This window comes from Coenobita brevimanus, chromosome 42 (genome assembly GCF_032717465.1).
Source record: "Coenobita brevimanus isolate Jiangsu-jjx chromosome 42, ASM3271746v2, whole genome shotgun sequence".
Classification (NCBI taxonomy): domain Eukaryota; kingdom Metazoa; phylum Arthropoda; class Malacostraca; order Decapoda; family Coenobitidae; genus Coenobita; species Coenobita brevimanus.
Genome location: NC_136995.1, coordinates 9,435,539 through 9,455,562, shown reverse-complemented (window position 1 = coordinate 9,455,562; position 20,024 = coordinate 9,435,539). Strand labels below are relative to the sequence as shown.

The 20,024-nt window shown below is 40.1% G+C and overlaps 1 protein-coding gene across 1 annotated transcript in view; it reads left to right on the top strand.

Annotated features, from left to right (window-relative positions):
- Positions 1-20,024, top strand: part of LOC145397596 (putative glutamate receptor) — a 561,045-nt gene that overhangs the window by 145,232 nt on the left and 395,789 nt on the right. The window contains exons 6-7 of the mRNA XM_080270640.1: positions 6,508-6,570; positions 18,348-18,476. Coding sequence (XP_080126766.1) covers positions 6,508-6,570; positions 18,348-18,476 — 192 coding nt within the window. The remainder of the gene's footprint in view (positions 1-6,507; positions 6,571-18,347; positions 18,477-20,024) is intronic.

Here is a 20,024-nt window from a genome sequence, read left to right as displayed (position 1 = left end):
TGTGTGTGTGTGTGTGTGTGTGTGTGTGTGTGTGTTTGTGTGTGTGTGGCGTGTAAGCAGATATTTTGTGCTGGCTTAACCTGTTCTGTCGTAAATTGGTAAAGTAAATCGTGACAATATGCCATACTGTATATATTTTTTCTTGCGTTTTCTTTTCGGACAAAGCACATGGTATTCGGAACGTGGAATGTAAGAGGTGCGAATGATGAGGTGAAAGAGAGAGAGAGATTGTCCAGGTGCTTCAGGGTGCGAAATTTGAATTATGTGGAGTAACTGAAACTAAATGGAGAAGTGAAAGTGTGAGAGAATGGGAGTATGGATGGAGTATATGTGCAAGAGTAGGTGAGAATGAGAGGGCAAAAGAAGGAGTGTGTATAGTTGTGAGTAAAAGATGGAAGAACATAAGAGAGTATGGATCAGTTTGGTCAAGGATTGTGTGGGTAAGATTGAAAGTTGGAATACAAACGTAGCCGATTGTGTGCGTGTATGCACAAACGCAAGATCGTGCAAGCAGAGCAAGAGAAGAGTTCTGGACAAATGTGGAAGTGTGCATGGAAAAGTTTGGAAGGCATGAGAGTGTTTTTGATCGGTGATATGAATGGTAAAGTATGGAATATGAAGGTGGATGGAATAGTTGGTGTGTGGGGTATGCCTGCTGAGATAGATGAGAATGGCAGTACGTTAGTGGACATTTGTGCTGGGAGGGGGTTGGTGATAGCCAATACCCTCTTCAGGCACAAAATGATCGACAGGTATACATGGCAAGTGATGAGAAGGGTGGGTGGTAAACTGAATGAAAGGAAGGCAATGATTGATTATGTGTCTGTGGATGAAAGGAAGCTAAGATGTATAATGGATGCAAGAGCTTATAGAGGTTAGAGGAGTGGATTTTCTGACCACTACTTGGTGGTGACCAGAATCAAGATACAAATGAGATGGAGTAATAGAAGAAGGAAAGGACGGGATGAAGGAATAGTTGCAAGGAGAGTGGAAAGGTTACCAGAGGATGAGAAAAAGGCAGAATATAAGAAAGAAGTGGAGAAACGATTGGGCAAATATGAATTGGAGCAGATGGGGGACGTGGAATGTGTGTGCAGGATATTCACAGAAGAAATATGTGCAGCATGTGATGTGGTGTGTTGGGTGAAGAGAAGACGGAAAGGGGTGCATGGAACAGCATGGTGGAAAGAAGAGGTGAGACAGGCTGTGGTACAAAAGAAGAAAGCATACAATGAATGGAATAGGGGCATGGAAGAAGTTGAGAGGAGGAAGAGAGAGTTATATGGAGAAAGAAAGAGAGAAGTAAAAAGATTAGCAAGAGAGAGTAAGAAGAGAGTGGATGAGGAATTTGAAAGGAATTTGAGTGTAAAATGGAGGGATTGTAAGAAAATGTTCTGGAAAGAGGTGAAGACAGTAAGACAGGGTGGAAGTGAAGTTACCAGAGGAGTGAAGGATAAAAATGGTAGATTACTAGTGGAGAAGGGAGAAAAAGTGAGCAAATGGAGAGAACACTTTAAGGAATTATTGAACATAGAGGATGAAAGTGATGCCAGTATAAGTGGCTGGGGAATGGCTGGGAGAAGGAGAGAGGTGAGAAGACAGGAAAAAATCAGTAGGATAGAAGTTGTGGAAGCAATGAAGAAAGTTAAATTGGGGAAAGCCCCAGGAATTGATGGAGTGTGTGGTGAAATGTTGAAGCATGGGGGAGAGATAGTAGTAGAATGGATGTGGAAGATGTGCAGATTGGCCTGGGTAGAAGGTAGAGTTCCGGAGGATTGGAAGTCAGGTATAATTATTCCCTTGTACAAAGGAAAAGGGGAAAAAGAAGTGTGTGGTAATCATAAGGGCATTTGTCTTCTTAGTATAATAGGAAAAGTGTATGGTAGGATACTTATTGACAGAGTTAGGGAAATAACAAAGGAATTAGTTGAAGAACAGGGAGGCTTTAGGAAGGGAAGAGGTTGTGTAGATCAGATATTCGTTCTTAGATTTTTAGTGGAAAAGTTTCTACAGAAGGGAAAGAAATTGTAAGCAGCTTTCATGGATTTGGAGAATGCATATGACAGGGTGGATAGACAAAGATTGTGAAAAGTATTAAGAATATATGGAGTAGATGGGAAGTTGTTGAGTGCTGTGAAGAGTATGTATGATGGTGCTAAGGCTGCAGTGCGTGTGGATGGTGAACTGAGTGAATTTTTCTCTTTGAAGATTGTGTTGAAACAGGGATGTGTCATGTCTCCATGGTTGTTCAATCTGTACATGGATGGGGTAATAAAAGAGGTACAAGGTAGGGTAGTGGATGTTGGAGTGGCCCTGGTGAGAGAGGGTAGTGTTTGGAAACTCCCTGTACTTTTGTTTGCAGATGATACTGTGCTGTTGAATGAAGACGAAGGGGAACTGCAAGGTTTGGTGGATGAGTTTGGGAGAGTGTGTAAGAAACGGAATCTAAAGGTGAATGTAGGGAAGAGTAAGTGATGGTCTTTGAAAGAAGTGAAGTCAGTGAACGTACAGCGAGGTTGGATGGTGAGGAATTGGAAAATGTGAGTACGTTTAAGTACTTAGGGAGTGTGATGAGTAAGGATGGAAGTTTGGAGGGTGAAGTGCTTGAAAAGGTACAGCAGGGAAGAAAGGTTGCTGGTTCCTTGAAAGCAGTGATAAGAAACAGGGAAGTGCGCATGGAAGTGAAAAAGTTATTACATGACAGTATTGTGATACCGTCTCTAATGTATGGAAGTGAAGCTTGGACGTTGTTGGAAGGGCACAAGTCAAGAGTGAGAGCAGTGGAAATGAGTTATTTAAGAGAAACCTGCGGAGTCACATGGAGAGACAGGCTGACAAATGAGAATATAAAGGAGCGTTGTCGTGTGAATGTGGATGTGATAGGAAGTGTTAGGAAGAATACACTGAGGTGGTTTGGCCATGTGGAGAGGATGGAGGGTGAAAGACTGACGAAGAGAGTGTATGTGAGTGAGGTAGAGGGGGGGAGAGGAAGGGGGAGGCCGAGGATGAGATGGAGGGATTGGGTGGAGAGGTATATGAGTGAGGGTGGTGTGAGTTGGGAGCAGGGTAGTGAAATGGCGGGGGACAGGGCGACGTGGAGGCGATTTGTTTGTGGCCACCCCGAACGGGATTGAGGCGTCTGGCAATAGACAGATAGATAGATTTTTCTTGCATTTTCTTGGGTGTATTAAATTATTTGAAACTGTTAAGTCAATCGCAATCATGGACAGATAGGATTGGCAACGCCAACTGAAACAGATGTGAGTGTTGGCGGGTGTATATTTTGGGTGTACACACCATTGCCTGAAGCCAGATGGTTCCGGTATGGCAAAAAATATTGCATCAAGATCCCTGTAAGGTCCCACGTCTTAATACCCATCGTCAGTCACCCTCAAGCATCAGAGAGTGAACGTCTGCATCCGCTGAATTTGCTTACTTCACTAACTACGTTATAAGCATTAAGGGGAATGGAAAATAAATATGTAGTAGGCGTCCACACGGAAAGTGTGGAAATGTTCGAGCGAACGAGCAAGCAAGTCGGGCAGACCTGAATATTGTCTCATGTGGCTCTTGATCTTCCTCTGATTTCCTGACCTGAAAATACTATAAAGAACTAATCAGATTACACCAAAAATATTCCCTCACACTTCCTAAAACCAAAACTCCTCTTGCACTAATTTTAGGTCTAGGACTTGGGACATAGCAGGTTAATAATGACTTTGCTTTTTGCCCACTCACAAAACTTCTTTCACCAAATCTCTCGGTGCGCTCCGATTCGGATCAGAAATCAGAATTTCAGTTTCTTTCGTCGATCAGGGTATTTTATTAGTTTGACGCGGATTCATTCAAAATTCCCCCCCCCCAAAAAAAAAAAAGCCAAACAGAAGATATAATTTGTTTTGAAAAGGCAAAACCTGGTTGCTCTCAGCAATCATCGGAAAATATTGCTGCGCTACTCACACAGCCTTAGACAGTTACTTCTTGCGCAGCCGACTGTTATGCTTATCTGCCTTATAAAAACGCGTTTCCCCGATTTACGGAAAAACTATTGGGAATTACGGGTTGTGTATGAAATGGAAATAATTGAGGATTTTTGAGGGAAGTGAGCACCTCAGTGAAAAAGTTACTACATGACAATATTGTGATACCATCTCTAACGTATGGAAGTGAAGCTTGAACGTTGTTGGAAGGACACAAGTCATGAGTGAGAGCAGTGGAAATGAGTTATTTAAGAGGAGCCTGTGGAGTCACATGGTGAGGCAGGCTGACAAATGAGGATGTGAAGGAGCGTTGTGGTGTGGATGTGGATGTGATAGGAAGCGTTAGGAGGAACACACTGAGGTGGTTTGGCCATGTGGGGAGGATGGAGGGTGAGAGACTGACGAGGAGAGTGCATGTAAGTGAGGTGGAGGGGGGGAGAGGGAAGGGGAGGCCGAGGATGAGATGGAGTGGAGAGGTATATGAGAGAGGAGGGTGTGAGTTGGGAGCAGAGCAGTGAAATGGGGGGGGACAGGGCGACGTGGAGGGAATTTGTTTGTGGCCATCACGTACGGGATTAAGGCGTCTGGCAATAGATAGATAGATAGATAGATTGTGCAATTTCTAAATTGGCGTCTGTCTTTCTTTTTACTTCAAAATTCGCTGTCATATCCAAAAAAGTTCGCTACTGTACTACTGAGTTTTCCTCCCGACCCCTGCCCCTATTTCTTGCTGATGTGATAAATCACTCGCTCGGGTACATATGACAGGGTCCAAACTGTGACAAAACTTGGTGTTCTCGCTCGCTTTCCTTGCTCGAACAATAAGAAATGAATGAAGTGAAAATGGGTCTAGAAGCTTGTGATGTGTTATCATTTTCCAAATATTTTGTCAACATAAACTAAAAACACATGTTGCAGTGAATAAGGCATGGCAGAATGCTTGCATGGAGCGTTATAATACATTTATGTTTAGCCTGAAGTAGTCACTCTTGAAAATAGTCAGATTAGTTGTGATATTTAGATTATCAATACTCAGTTAATATTTGATCATACTGCTTATTTAACGAAATTAGTACATCCTGCTTGAATTGGCATTTTCCGTTAATCTAGTGGACATAAAACTGCCCTTATAGCCTGGAGATCCCGGAACAAGATAAGTAAATTTTGTTGTTCAGTTTGATACATTCTGCCATTCTGTTAGGCTATGGTGATTTTTTAAATCTAAAAAAAAAAAATCCGTTTGGGAGGAGCATAGATGCCGTATTATCCGTTAGATGTATGGGTTAAACAGTCTGCTATCATAACTTTTTAAACATGAATTGTGTGCACTATTGACTGAATATGTTACAGGAAATTTCGTAACCAGTGATTTCATGAAATCCCTAGTGAAATCGTGAAATGAGTTTAAACTGGGATGGTTTAATTTACAGTAGGTTAGGTTGATTTAGGCTGCGGTTAGGTTAGGCTGGGATAATCTAGGTTAAGTTTATGTTATGTTAAGCTAGGTTAGTTAGGTTAGGTTAGTTAGATTGATTTAGATGAATGCTGAGTTGTGTTAAGCGTTCATTTAAATTTATCTAACCTAATCTAACCAACTTAGCTTAATATAATTTAAACTTAACCTAGAATATTCCAGCCTAACCTCACCACAGCCTAAATTAACCTATTCTGAATTAACCCATCCCAGTTTAAACTCATTTCACGAATTCACTAGGGATTTCTTGAAATCACTGGTTACACAAATTCCCTGTAGCAAACTTACGTCCATCTTCATTAATACTGAAAACAAGTGCTTCATAACTTGGCGGCATACTCTGAAACTTTTCATGAGTCTACGTTGTTCAACTTCGGCTATATTTTCATGTTCATCCGTGCAGCAACCAGACACCTCACAACTAAATTAAATTGAATGGAGCTGAGTCCATTTTCTCACATTTTATTGAGAGTACGTTCTGGATATGCGTGTTTGTTTATGTATTTTTTTTTTTTTCGCTACTACTTCTACCAAACATTTCCCACCGTCATAATCACAGTCTTTCCTGGACATAAATTGTGGTAAGATCTCTTGTTTATTCATCGTACAGCTACACAGTTACTTGACATCTAAATAAAAGTATTTGTTAAAGTGACCGGTACCATCTTCACAAATTTTTTTCAGCATATGGCGTTAATAAGTTTTGTTTACACTTTTAATTTCAATCTTTCACCTACCAAGCCACCTACCATTTGGGTTGGCACCAAACAAACAAATATTTCTTATAACTCTCCTCAGTGGTGGAACCAGGTCCAGTGATTAATGAAAATGGAAATAGTTAACTTGATCCGAGACCGCCGTTTTACTTTATCTGTTTTATCTCCAGACGATTTCATTCAGCTCAGAATAAACTTTACTAATTGGAAGTGTTAGCTTTCGTAAACCTCTATAGAATTTTTTCCCATTTTGAATATAATCATCTGGAAATAGCAAGCAAACAACAAAATGTCGTTATCCTAGTAAACGTATTAAGACCTGTGAATACTTCCCCAGGTGGATTACGGACGCATCCCCTACGCTTATGAGTACGGCACTGCTCTTCATCAGCTTCTTGGGGTGAGCTGCGTGGTCATTACCGTGTAAAGGTGCATGTGTGTAAGTCTGTATGGATGTATGTATTGTAATGGGTGGCTTGCACACGCCTGGTATAGGACATGATCAAGTCGTACTTTACGTGTCCTGAAAGGTAACTGAGCGGTAGAGCTGAAAAGCATCACTTTTGTTACTGAAGAAGTTACCCACCCCTACCCCATGCTTTACATTCAGGCATGGGCAGGGAAGACTTTGGGAATGTATGGCGAGAGGCCAATGTAGAAACTTTTGGAATGGCTGTGTTACTGAAGTAGAAAGTCTTTATCGGTCACGTAGGGAACTTTGACACAAGGAAACTTACATCCTTTATCTTCATTAACCTCAGGCACCATGTGTTATACAAGAGGGAGCAATCGGAGAATGCAACACCGATCCCCACCAACTGGTCCAAGGGTCTAACATTTGATTTTGGTATGTGACCTTGAATTTTGACAGATTATCCTCAACACCGAATTGCTTCATCCGTGCCTAATCCTTAACGCTTTCAGCAACTCCCATTCAAATAAGATAAAAACCATTTGAGTTTACTTCGTCCAGTGACCTTGATCTTTGATCTCTCCCTGTGACATTGGCCTTTGGCTGATAATTCCCGAAACACAATCTCTCAATCCTTATTTTTACCTGAACTCCTACGAAGTTAGTTTACATCGAATGAAAACTGCTTAATTGACCTTGACATGTGACTTTGACCTATTACCTGTTGTTCACAAGAAAATAGGTAAACCTCTTAGGCGATCCTTATAATTTCCCCCAAGGTTGTTTCAAATCAAAACTGTTTTAATTATTTTGTTCACACACAGACACAGAGGTCGAACTTTGGCCTTGCCCAGTGACCTTGCTTTTTGTTCAGTTGTTCTCAAAATTGACTCTCTTCGGTCTTGCTTGAACCTTAACACTTCCACTAACTTCAACTGAAATCAGATCATTATTACTTAAGTTGACCTTGGGCTGTGGATTTGGCCTTTGACCCCTGTTTCTAGTCTTGACCAATGACTGATGATTCTGAAAATTAAATCCTTTTATTCTTGACTTATTCTCATCCCTTCCAAAAACTTTGGCCTAAGTATGAAAGCTGTAAAAGTTGACCTCTCCCTTTCATCTTGAACCTTGCCCAGTTGTTCTTATAAACAATGAATTAATCCTTTGCTAATCACCAGCCCCTCTGCCAAGTTTAAGTAAAAATGATCTTAAACACTATATTTTGTTTACAATCACAGAGGTAGAAATTTGATCTTCCCCCCTTTAACATAGACCTTTGACTGATTGCTCCCCAAGTTAAATCACTTCAGTCTTGTCTTACTTTCATGTCTTCTTCAAAATTTGGTCCATTTTAAAAAAGAAAGTTGATTTTGCTAGGTCAGTATTTGACCTAGCTCTTTGATTTTGACATTTGAGATATTGTTCACCAAACCAGCAGGTTTACTTATTGGCTAACCCCCCATTCCACTAAATTTGCTTGAAATTCCATCTATCTATCTATCTATGTATAGCCCGACGCCCTAATCCCGCAAAGGGTGGCCGCAGACAAAACGCCTCCAAGTCGCTCTGTCACCCACCATTTGACAACCCTCCCCCCGACTCACCCACCCCTCCCTCATATACCTCTCAACTCCATCCCTCCACCTCATCCTCGGTCTATCCCTCCCTCCACCTCATCCTCGGTCTATCCCTCCCTCCACCTCATCCTCGGTCTATCCCTCCCTCTCCCTCCCTCCACCTCACCTACATACACCCTCTTAGTCAGTCTTTCATTCTCCATTCTCGATTGTTAAAAATCAGTTATGTTGTTAAAACACACACACACACACACACACACACACACACACACACACACACACACACACTTTAGTTAAAGCTGTCTTTCTGCTAGAGAAGACGATGCCTGTAATACTCGCTGTGGTGGTGTGTTTCTCATTGTCTTTGGTGCTAATATGTGTGAATGCAGACTATAGTCGGTTTCACGAAGTCTGACGCACCGATTTTGCCAACTGAGGACAAGTGGATTTGGTAACACTGTGTGATGCTCTAGGGTGGTGATTGGTCAATTCCCGTCGTGCTTGAACGTACACCAAATTCACTTTGTATTCCAACCAAGGGCCTCATTTATTTGTAAGATACCTGATTATACAGATAAAGATTAAAGTAATGATATCTTTAATGATAAATATGTGCCTTTTAAATGGTTTGAGATAAACCTGAATGTTTTCACCCATATGTATACATGTTAATGCCACATGAGCCGTAATTTTATGAATTATTCTGCAAACCATTGCAAATCATAGAATGGGTTTAGGAAGCTAAAAAAAACAAAAGCAAAAATTGCCAGGTACACCAGACGATTCTTTTCACATCAGAAAAGAACAACAGAGGTACGAAAAACAAATGAGTGAAGACATAATAATCCATACACCCGATTACTGGCGTCCTCCATTCATGAAATTGTCCATAACATTTGGACTTGAACAGCTGTAGGTTGAAGTTTGGGGGAAACAACTCCGGGGAAGCGAGTTCCAGAGAGATGCAGCTACGTGAATAAAAGAATTCTGATAGGCAGAAGTTCTGCAATATGGCTGTGTAACATTCCAGTCATGAGCGCTACCAGATGCCCACGTAGCATGAGGGAAAGCTTGGATAGGAGGCACAATGGACGCGACTTCATCTAAGCATATACCATAAAAATATCTGTAAAATAATGCAAGGGAGGCAACAGTCCTTCTTACTTGTAGGGGAGGTTGTTTATTTACAATAGCAGGGTCATTAATCATTCCAACAGCTTTGTTCTGAATTTTGTCTAGTTGTTTTAGTGCAGCCTCTCCACATCCATTCCACAAGGGTGAGCAATATTCAAGCTGAGAGTGCACATGGCTCTTATAAATTATAGCTAACTGCTTGTCAGTGAAAAAGTTACGGACTTTGTACAATAATCGAAGTTTTGAGGCAGTTTTAGCAAGTGATCTGACATGAGAGGTCCAGCTGAGGGCACTGTTAAGTGATGCACCGAGAACTTCAGTACTTTTGGAGGTGGGAATATTAATAGCACTGAAGGTAATACACGAATCTGGCAATACCTGTCTATTAGTAAATTGCGTATATTTGGTTTTACTAGCATTTAATGAGACAAGATTGTTTTGTCCCCATTCATTGATCGTAGATAAGTCTTGATTTATGAAGATGGCTGTACTGAGTTGAAAGTTAGAGATACAGTTTTAGACTTTGTAAACAAATAAGTGTTTGAGTGTGAATGAACTGTGAAGTGTTGAGTCATCTGAATATCAATGGATGGGATTTTGGGTGACCGATAAGAGATCATTAATATGAACCAGAAACAGGGTTGGCACCAGAACTGATCCCTGTGTCATGCCGGCGTTAACTGAATGGAAATTGGTATATACAGCCTCTACTTTTACTCTTAATTTTCTGTCGCTGAGATATGAGGAAAGCAGAGGAACAAAAGATGTAAGTCCATAGCTAGGGAGCTTGGATAGCAGGGAATGGTGCCACACTCTGTCAAAAGCTGTAGATATATCTAGCGCTACTTCATGAGTTTCTCCCTGTTGGTCAGTTGATTGATGGATGGTATGAGTCGGGAGACTGAGTATGTTAATCATGGATCTTTCGCGGCAAAAACCATATTGTCTATCACTAATTAAGTTGTTGGATTCAGGATGTTTAACTATGTGCTTATTAATTACAATTTCAAATACTTTACCAAGAGAAAATGTGACAGGTATTGGTCTGTATTCAGAGGGGTCAGAGGAACTTCCTTTCTTTGGAATTGGGTGGACATTGGCTTCTTTCCATGAATTAAGGAATGAAGAATACGTATGCATAGTCTGAATAATTTAACTAGAACAGAGGCAAGTTCTGGGGAATACTTTTTCAAAACAACTGGAGGAATTCCATCTGGGCCTGGAGCTTTGTTGGTTGGTAAATTGTCTAGGATGGGTTTTACGCGTCTTGTCTGTATTTTTAGTGGAACAGTTTCGGGAGAGTCAAATTCTAGTACTGGGGTGTTCTGGCTGACTTCTTCTACGGTAGAATTTCTGGCAAATGTACTGGCAAAGATATTTGCTTTCCCACGCGGGTCGTTTGTAATGTTGCTATCTGAAAATTGAAGTGGGGGAATAGATGATGACTTGTTAAAGTTATCAATGAAAGAATTGAGAGTTAACCAGAATATTCTATTATCATTAGGGTTGTTAAGTAGTTTTGATGCTTGATTTTGAAGAAAGTTTTATTTAGCGAGAATTATTACGGCTTTTGTATGGTTTCTAGCAATTTTGAATAGACAGAGTGATTCAGATGTTTTTTATTTTAAGTAACAGTTATATGCTAACAACTTTTGGGCCGTTGTTCTAGGACAGTTGCTATCAAACCATTTCGGAGAGTTCGATCTTTTAGTGAACTGTTGACTTGGTATGAATAAATCCATACCTGCCAGTATTAAGTCATTAATGTGGGACTGAGTAGAATTGACATCACTAGAGAAGAAAGACTGCCATGGAATGTCAGTAAGATACTTTCTAAATCCATCCCAGTTTGGCGTATCAAAGTGCCATTGGGTCACCCTGACAGGTTGGGAATGGGGAGGTTTGGGGGGCTAAATAATGAGGCTTTGATGAGATTATGTTCAGAGGATCCAAGTGGAGACAGCATTTCTTTCCTGTACTGATCTGGATTATTTGTCAGGAATAGATTCAAGAGATGGGCATTATGGTCAGGATTATTCTGGTTGGTTGCTTTACCAACTGCATGAGATTAAACAATTGTGCAAACAGCACGCACTCTAGACCAGCATCGTCAGTCCTGGCAGAATGCAATACCCATTCAATATTATGTACATCAAAATCACCCAAAATGGTAATTTCGGTGCTAAGGGCAAGGTTAAGGTTACTCAACTGTGTGGATATGGAGTCAAATACACTGGGTTCTGAAGAAGCACTGGGGGAGCGATAGACTACACAGATATATTTGGTAATATTTAGATAACTTAGTTTATACAGTGAGTAATCAAAATTAGCTGAAGTTTAAAACACTGTCAACTGCATATTCTGATTAGATATAACAACATGTGCCGCCCTTGCTACAGAAGTTTGTGAGAAGATAGTAACAAGGAAAACAATATGGGGATCTTTCGGTAGAGGGAGAGATTCGTAGTTCTGTAAGGAACAGGATTAGAGGGGATATGGACTGTAGGAAAATATTAACTGAATTCACGTTGGTGCTGAGACCATGGTTATTGATGAAGAACAAGGCTGCACTTGCACTTCTCCGCTGATGAACATGAATAGAATCTGCAACAGTCGCTGCCAGCACAGTCACTTGATGGCGACCGGGAGGACCCTGTGCTGCCAGTGCTACCCTGCCGGTGGTTGCAATCCGAAATACCACCACGTCTGCTAATAATAATGCAGCTGCCATTGCTAAAGGATGTGGAAGTAGAAGGTGTGATATCTTGTGTGCATGTAGTGTGGTGTAGACAGTTGAAGGTAGAGGTATTAAGAGAGTATGCTGGCCTATTTTCTGTGTAAATGAAAACACCAAAAATATTCAGCAAAGGGAGATGGTCAGGATCAACTTGTAATATGTTAATCTTGAGATTTGGTTCTAGTTATCATGTAGTCGAAGGTAGGAGAAGTTAAAGATGGATACAGGAAGTTGATCTTGATTTATTATCTTCAAAAAAAGTTTAAGTTGAGCAGTGTATGGGTTACACAAGAACGTAATTTACTAGCTAAGTCTCGTTGGACCCTACTTCTTATTTCCTCTCTCCACAACCTTTCGATTCTGTGGCTAGCCCCTTTCTGGCTTTCTAATCCTTTCATTCTTGTTTAGGAGGGCTTGTGTCACCTGGGCTCTATTGTCGTGGAAATGTTCTAGAAACCTGTGTGTGTGTGTGTGTGTGTGTGTGTGTGTGTGTGTGTGTGTGTGTGTGTGTGTGGTCACAAGGCACTGCTTGTGAGCTATTGTGCTGGAGAGGTGCTAACATCATTTCCTTTAGCTAACTCTTGCTGACACATTTCCCATTCCCACACCTTGGCTGGTGCTCCTATCTACTATCTATCTATCTATGAATTGTATTATTATAATATGGAGTCCTGACATTGCTCGGTCACGCCAGCTGGCGATCCTCTGACAGCAATTATCATTAGCATATGCTAATCTATTAATACATAACATTGACTATAATATTGCATAGATAAAATATTAACATTAATATTGCAATGATCCAGTAATATTTTAGAAACATAATACAATTAAACAAGTTGTATACATAACTGAACAGATGCATTTTAGTTAAAATGATTATAGAATATTGTATGACATATTGTAAAATGTGTATGAATAACAGACATATGCAAAAATGCAAAAAATAGTTCAAAGTTAAGATTATAGTAAGAGCTATTAATATTTTATATAGGGATAATGAATACCTCTATATCATGTGCCTTTCCATATATATATATATATATATATATATATATATATATATATATATATATATATATATATATATATATATAAAATTAATACTATATACAAAATATGTACACTTCATTCAGGGAACTTTACTTGAATCTTTACCCCCACTAAATACTGACTTCAAGTTTGCCATTCTTGCATGCATTATGTGCATTGCGAACAGCACTACTGCAAATGCAATAAAGATTATAAAGACAGTAGGTGCTGGACTATACACATAAGATGGGTTGAACATACTCAAACTCCGATCTTTTCAGGGCTTCATTGTTTCAGTGACTAGTTGCATGGTTTCAAACTTAGGTGAAGTCAACTTAATATTTGCGCTCATGTTTAAGTCCATATTAGGTAGTGGGTGGAAACATCTGTATGTGTGATTGAGGATGGCGTAGTGATTGATGATGGATAGAGTGGACGTGAATGGTGTAAGTACCACACAATAGTCTGGTGCTATGTATAATCCTGATGCTGAAATATGAAATTGTGCTATATCTGGACAGATTATGTAAGTTGATGTGTTATGAGTGAAATAAAAAAAATTGAGTGTCCCATGCGTTGATGGTGTATAAGCTTATCTGGAGCAAAAGTGAAGTTGCAGTGATTACGAATGTCGTGATTTCTTATGATAGCCATTTCACAAGGGACTGTTCCAGTAGGCTGAAACGTGAAAATGTATGCAGGACAAATGTGAACAGCATGTAAGGATGTAGGACACTTACGTTCAATCGTTGATTCACTAGCGAAAGTGACAGTGTTCCGTCTCTTGGAGACCTGGATGAGTTCGGTGTCTGTGTCGATGTTGATAATGACCAAAGTGTTATTCTTAGAAGGGAAGGGGTATATTTGATGCACTGTGAACAGATCCTCAGTTATGAATGGTACATGAACTACTACTGATGTTGGTGTTATTGTTGCTTCTAAATATGGATAATATAACATGAAATCTCTACCACGAAACAAAGGCTTCAAACTATGTTTATGCATGCCATGGCTAATTATCTGACGTAGCTCATGAACTGGAAGTAGGTCATTTGTGATCCTACCATTACCAGCATTTGCAGTTCCTTGCATTAGTGCCCTGTAACGAACTCTAGTGTTATCTAGCTGGAGTATAATTGTGTCAGTATGTTCCGTGATGGTGGAGAAGTGTTGGAAAAGTGTTTATGTTCCCTTCCATGGCATTTATTTTGTCTGCACTCTGGTGAGCTATGTTTTCTGCCTTTTTTTTTTTTTATATATAAATTTCACGATTGTCTTCATTGCTGAGTTTTGTCCGGCGACGAACTTGTTTTGGTATGTTAGTACCTAAGCTATTTTATTAAATTTGTTGTTTATTTCTTGAAGCTCTTCCTCTGTAGCCAATCCAAAGATGTTCCCAAGAATTGCACCACCCAGGTCAAACAAGCAGCGCCTCTGGCGAGTACGTGATACTGTTCGTGTTGCTAAATACCTCGGTTCCATGTGATGGGAGATCTTGGATTATGATGAGCATAGTTGACTTCGCCTGTTCTATCTTCCATTTTGCTAACTCCACTATTTCATCCAATTCCTTCGTGTTATGGTTTGTGAAACATAGCCTTCTATCATGAAGTCCAGGGTTCTCATTGGTTTGGCGATGTTCTCTAGATAAGTGGGTAATTCGTATAAATAATCCAAACTGATTTCATTACTCATGACATCTTGTATGATTGACGTCATGGCCGTTGGAGCTATGAGGCATCCTTGCCGTACTATGTGTTGGGGGTCTAAATGAGAATATCCTCTTGCTATGTAGACTAGAATCCATTGTATAAGTCTCTTCATCATTACCTACCGAAAAAAAAATAATAATAATTTTCTAATATAGTCATGCTGTGATCGATGATAGTGATGATGTGCTTTACGGTTGACTAACGGAGAACAATAACTTGCTTGTTATTTCATTTATAGAAGGAGTTTAAATCGATATTTAAATCATGTAAATGATGTACTGTAGATTTTTTTGGAACACTTGCACCTATGTTTGTTAGGTATGAGACCTTAACTTATTTGTGTAATTATTGTTGTTTTCTTTATTAGTTTCATGAGTTATGTTCGGTTGTATCCGAGGGTGTATAATTCTTGGATAATTCCCTTGAAACTCGTTTTAAATGGTCAATCTGAACTTCTTTCTCTTCGCCACTTGACTGTGACCTAATTACAACTTTGTTTGCTTTTATGTTCATTACTCTGTATGGGCCCTCAAATTTTGGGGATAATTTATTGCCTCTCGTATGAGTGATACCATAGACAATGTCTCCTAAGCTGATAGGCGATTCTTTTGCCTTTTTATTAAATGCCTTGGACACTGATAATTGTTTTTTTCACTATTATGTATATCCTGGAATTCACGTAACCGGAGTTTAAGATAATCATCGTAGTTGTATATGGACAGATTTTCACCTTCTAGAATTTCATATGGTAATTTTTTATCTGTCCCATATATAATGAAATGTGGTGTGTCTCCTACAGACTTGTTTACAGATCCATTAATTGATGCTACTACTCTGGGAAGCCAATCATCCCAACTTGCATAATTTTCATGGAGAATGTGTCGTAGTATATCTAATCCTTTTTTGTTTTGTCTCTCTACTAACCCATTGGATGCTGGGTGATAGGCTAAAACGTTAACCTTTTTTGTATTGTATTGCTTACATATTTCTTGTAAGATATCAGAATTATATTCACCTCCATTATCGCTTATTAGTACCTTTGGGGTAGTAAAGCGACATACTATCTGTTATTGCCTTTGCTACTGTCTCTGCTGTTTTATCTTTAATTGGGGCTAAAATTACATAACGGGAAAAATGATCCGTTGCTACGAATTGGTATTGGTTATTATTGTATGATAACGGCATCTTGAGTAAATCAACCGCGACAACGTCCCGTGGTTGATGCGGTACAGGGTAATTACCTATAGGTGCAGGTGTGACTTGTGTCCTTTGTATTTTGCACATGATTCGCATCTGTCTGTATGATTGTTTATATCTTTTCGTAATGATGGCCAGTAATATAACAATTGGGCTTCTTTGAATGTCCTATCCTTCCCAGGATGTCCTGCATGTGGGGTATCGTGTATCGTTCGTAATACTTGGGGTATCATGTCATTAGGTACCACTAACTGTTTATTTCTTCGGCGTTTTGGTTGTCCTGGGTTGATCCTGTATAAGGCAGTTATTGATTATTGTGAATTGTTCTAAAGGTACATGTAGTCTGGGTAACTGTATGTCATCTCCACTTTCTAACTTGTATATAACTTTAGACCACGTTGGATCAAGTCTTTGTGCTTTCGCGATTTCACCATGGTTTGGGAAGTTTCCTTTGAAATCTAATGCCGCGACATGAATCGTTTTCGGGTTCATAGATAATGCATCAGCTACTAGACTCATTTTGCCTTGTATGTAGCGAATATTTACATTGTAGTTTTCGACTGTACATTTCCATCTTGCTCTCCTCCCAGAGAGTTTTTCTTTAAACATACCCACTAGCGGTTTATGGTCGGTGAATAAGTGTATTTCGTGACCATATATCAAATCTCGGAACTTTTGTAATGTAAAAAACCACTGCAAGTGCCTCTAAGTCTTTCGTGCAACAATTTTTCTCTCCATCTTTTATTTGTCTGCTGGCAAATGCAATTAGTTGATTCTTTCCTCGCTTATCTTCTTGCATCAGTACAGCCCCTAATTCTTTAAATACCATCCTTTACAATGCACCATGATACACATCGTGTCAAACAAAGGACACAAGTTTCCCGCCGATGTGTGTCATATTTTTTTTTTTTACCCGATTCTTGTTATGGTGTGCTTTACAGGTTGTTAAACAATCTAACGACTCAAACCACCTGCGCCTGAGAGGGTTTAAAGTTGGGAAATATATCATATGATAGCCGACACGCACGGGAGCAGCGTAAGAGCACCATATTACATTTTTAGGACATTTTGTTGATAGGACAGAAAATAGGCGGACTTGTATCATTAAGTACCGAGTGTTACAAAATTGGAGAGATGAGGACCCAAGCAAATCTTATAAAGTGGTTGAAGAAAGTCTGGTCAGTGCGAACCCTTGAATCAACGCGAATGAGGACTGTAAGCAGATAAAATCCAGTGGGACTTTTGTTACGCACTTCATATACAAATTCGCACTATTATACCTAGCTTTTAGGGAACCAATGGCGTAGCCAGAGGAGTGGCAGTGACATTGACTAATTACCCTGAAGTATTTCATATCCCTAGCCACCTCAGTGCCCACACAAATTTTGAGGGGAGACTCCTTTACAGTTTTCCTTGAAACTCCTTTCTCCTCCCCTCCCCCAGAAATAGGCTTGGTTATCTCATCTTTTATATATTCTAGCTGTGTTTTTGTACAGAAAACAGTAAGTAATAAAATCAATAATGATTTAAAGGTCTGCCAAGATAACAGCAGTAAGTTCTTTAACAACGGTTAGGCACCATTCGTCCTCAGAAATGGAATAACAAGGTGGTAACTCACAGTTAACTCTGTTTTAGGTTTTGCAAATCCATTAGAAACAATTTATACAGAAATCCAATTTGTGAGTGGTGTTTTTATTCACAACTAGCCCTTTTCCAACCACAATCAATGTCGCTTATGTCTGGCAATGGATTTTTGTACTTGCAATGAGTTGCCCAAATATAAAAATATTCACCTCATTAATATTTGGTTAATACAGGAATTGTCTCATTTTTCTTTATAAGAGAGACATAGATAGGGCATGATAACTTGACCTACAGACGCTTAGAAGACTTGGATGAGGTGTAAAGAGATTACAAGCCAACATAGTGCTTTGTGTGGTCAGGGTAGGGAACTACTAACGCGTTAGTTGTTCCGAGCGACACAACAAACGCCTAAACGCACCCTTCTTCTTTCCACCCCGCCTCCAAATGCATCGAAACCAGCTCAGTGGTTTTCGGGTTCGCACCTCAGGGAGAGAGAGGATTGGCAACGCTGTGTGATCCAATCGGGAGTGGAGCTAATTGCAGAGTACCTGCCTTTGTCAAAAAGGCAAAAAAGATAAAGTTTGTAGCCTTTAAGAACCCGAATTTGTCTTGGTAAAAAAAAAAAAAGGTTAATCAGTCTGTGGCAGGGCAATTGCATGATACGCAAGGGATAATATAAGGACTCCAAATAATTTTTTTTTTAAATCTGTTCTGTTTACCCAAAAGACAAATTTATTCAGGGAAGGTAAACTCTTAGCAAGAAACTGACTAACGAGTGTAACTTTGCAGGACTCCAAGTCTGAACTTCACAAGGCGGTGTTTGAGAATGCTTTTCTTGTGACCAGTCTCTTCGAAGAGAGGGAGCGGATGAAGAAGGAGAGGTTTGCCATTCTGTGTGACTTCTTCTCTATGAAAAAGGTGAGACTGAAGAGACATGATATTTTTTTTTATATATTACTTAGTCCCCGCTACATATTGTGAAAAATGTCTTTTAATAATCACAGTCGTCCTCTTATATAAATTTTCGCAAAGGAGTCAATGTTCATGCTATCTATTTATCTATCTATCTATATACCTAGGCTGCTTCCCCCAAAGAAAGGGAGGTAGCCGAGACAGGACGACACACTCCCAATTTACACATCCAAACACACATATTTATTCGTATCTGAGCCGCAAGGGGAGAAGTGACAGACCTCACTGCACCACGCCACACAAGGGTCAACTGCGCAATGCAATCAGCGACATCCGCAGCAGGGTCCGACAGCAAAGCTGGTTTACCCCTCCCAATTTATAATGGACCTTTCCCCTTACCCGCACCTGACCTGATGAGCTGATCAGACCAAATGTGGGAGAATATCTCTTTGGGGCCGTGTCACCATTGAATTCACAATTTCACTCCGGTCATTCCTATCACACGCAACTACTCTTCCTTGCTCAACAGACATCCTTCTCTCATCTAACGCTCTCTTCACACTGTCCATCCATCCCGTTCGTGGTCTCCCTCTCAGCCTTCCACCTCTCACATCCGATCCAGTTATCTCAATCACCAATCGCTCATTATCCATTCTCTCCATATGCCCAAAGCATCTGCTCAACTCTCTGCTCAAACTCTTTGCTCTACTTGATCATCCATCTCCTGCATAACTCCAGTTCTTCAAACCTCATTTCCCACTTGATCTGTCACTCCACACATACTCCTCAAACACCTCATCTCCGTTACATATTCAAACTTTTCCTCTCTGTTACACCCATATACCATGTTTCATCCCCATGTAACACAATTGGCACCACTACACCCTCATACAGCTTTCTCTTTACATCCATTCTAAGCGAACGGCATCTAAACACTTTTCATTTCTCCCAGAACCGTTCCTACTTCATTCATTCTATAAAACATTACTTCTACATCTATTCTTCCATCCACAGGAACATGTGACCCTTAATACTTAAAACATTCTGCCTCCTCAAACAACTCACCATTTAAAACTATATTCATCCTCCTGTCATCTACCAACCATGTACATCACATCAGTTTACTCTTATTCTCATTTACTCTCAATTTCCACCTTTTACACACTCTTCCAAACTCATCTATCAAGTGTCTCAATCTCTCCTCCGAATCAGCCGCCAGTGCAGTATCATCCGCAAATAGCAGCTGATTCAGATTCCTGTTGCCAGTGCAGTATCATCCGCAAACAGCAGCTGATTCAGATTCAACTCTCTACCATCAGCATTCTTCAGACTCAAACCACCACCTAACACCCTCACATTCACCTCCCTGACAACACCATCCAAGGCGACATCACACATTGCTGCCACAGCCCCACTCTCACGGGAAACCAATCACTCACAGTATTTCCCACTCTTACACACGCTCTACTATTTCCATAAAAAAACTTTTCACTCCTTTTAGCAACCTGCCATCAAGTCCATACAATCTCAAAACAGTCTACATAGCCTTCATAT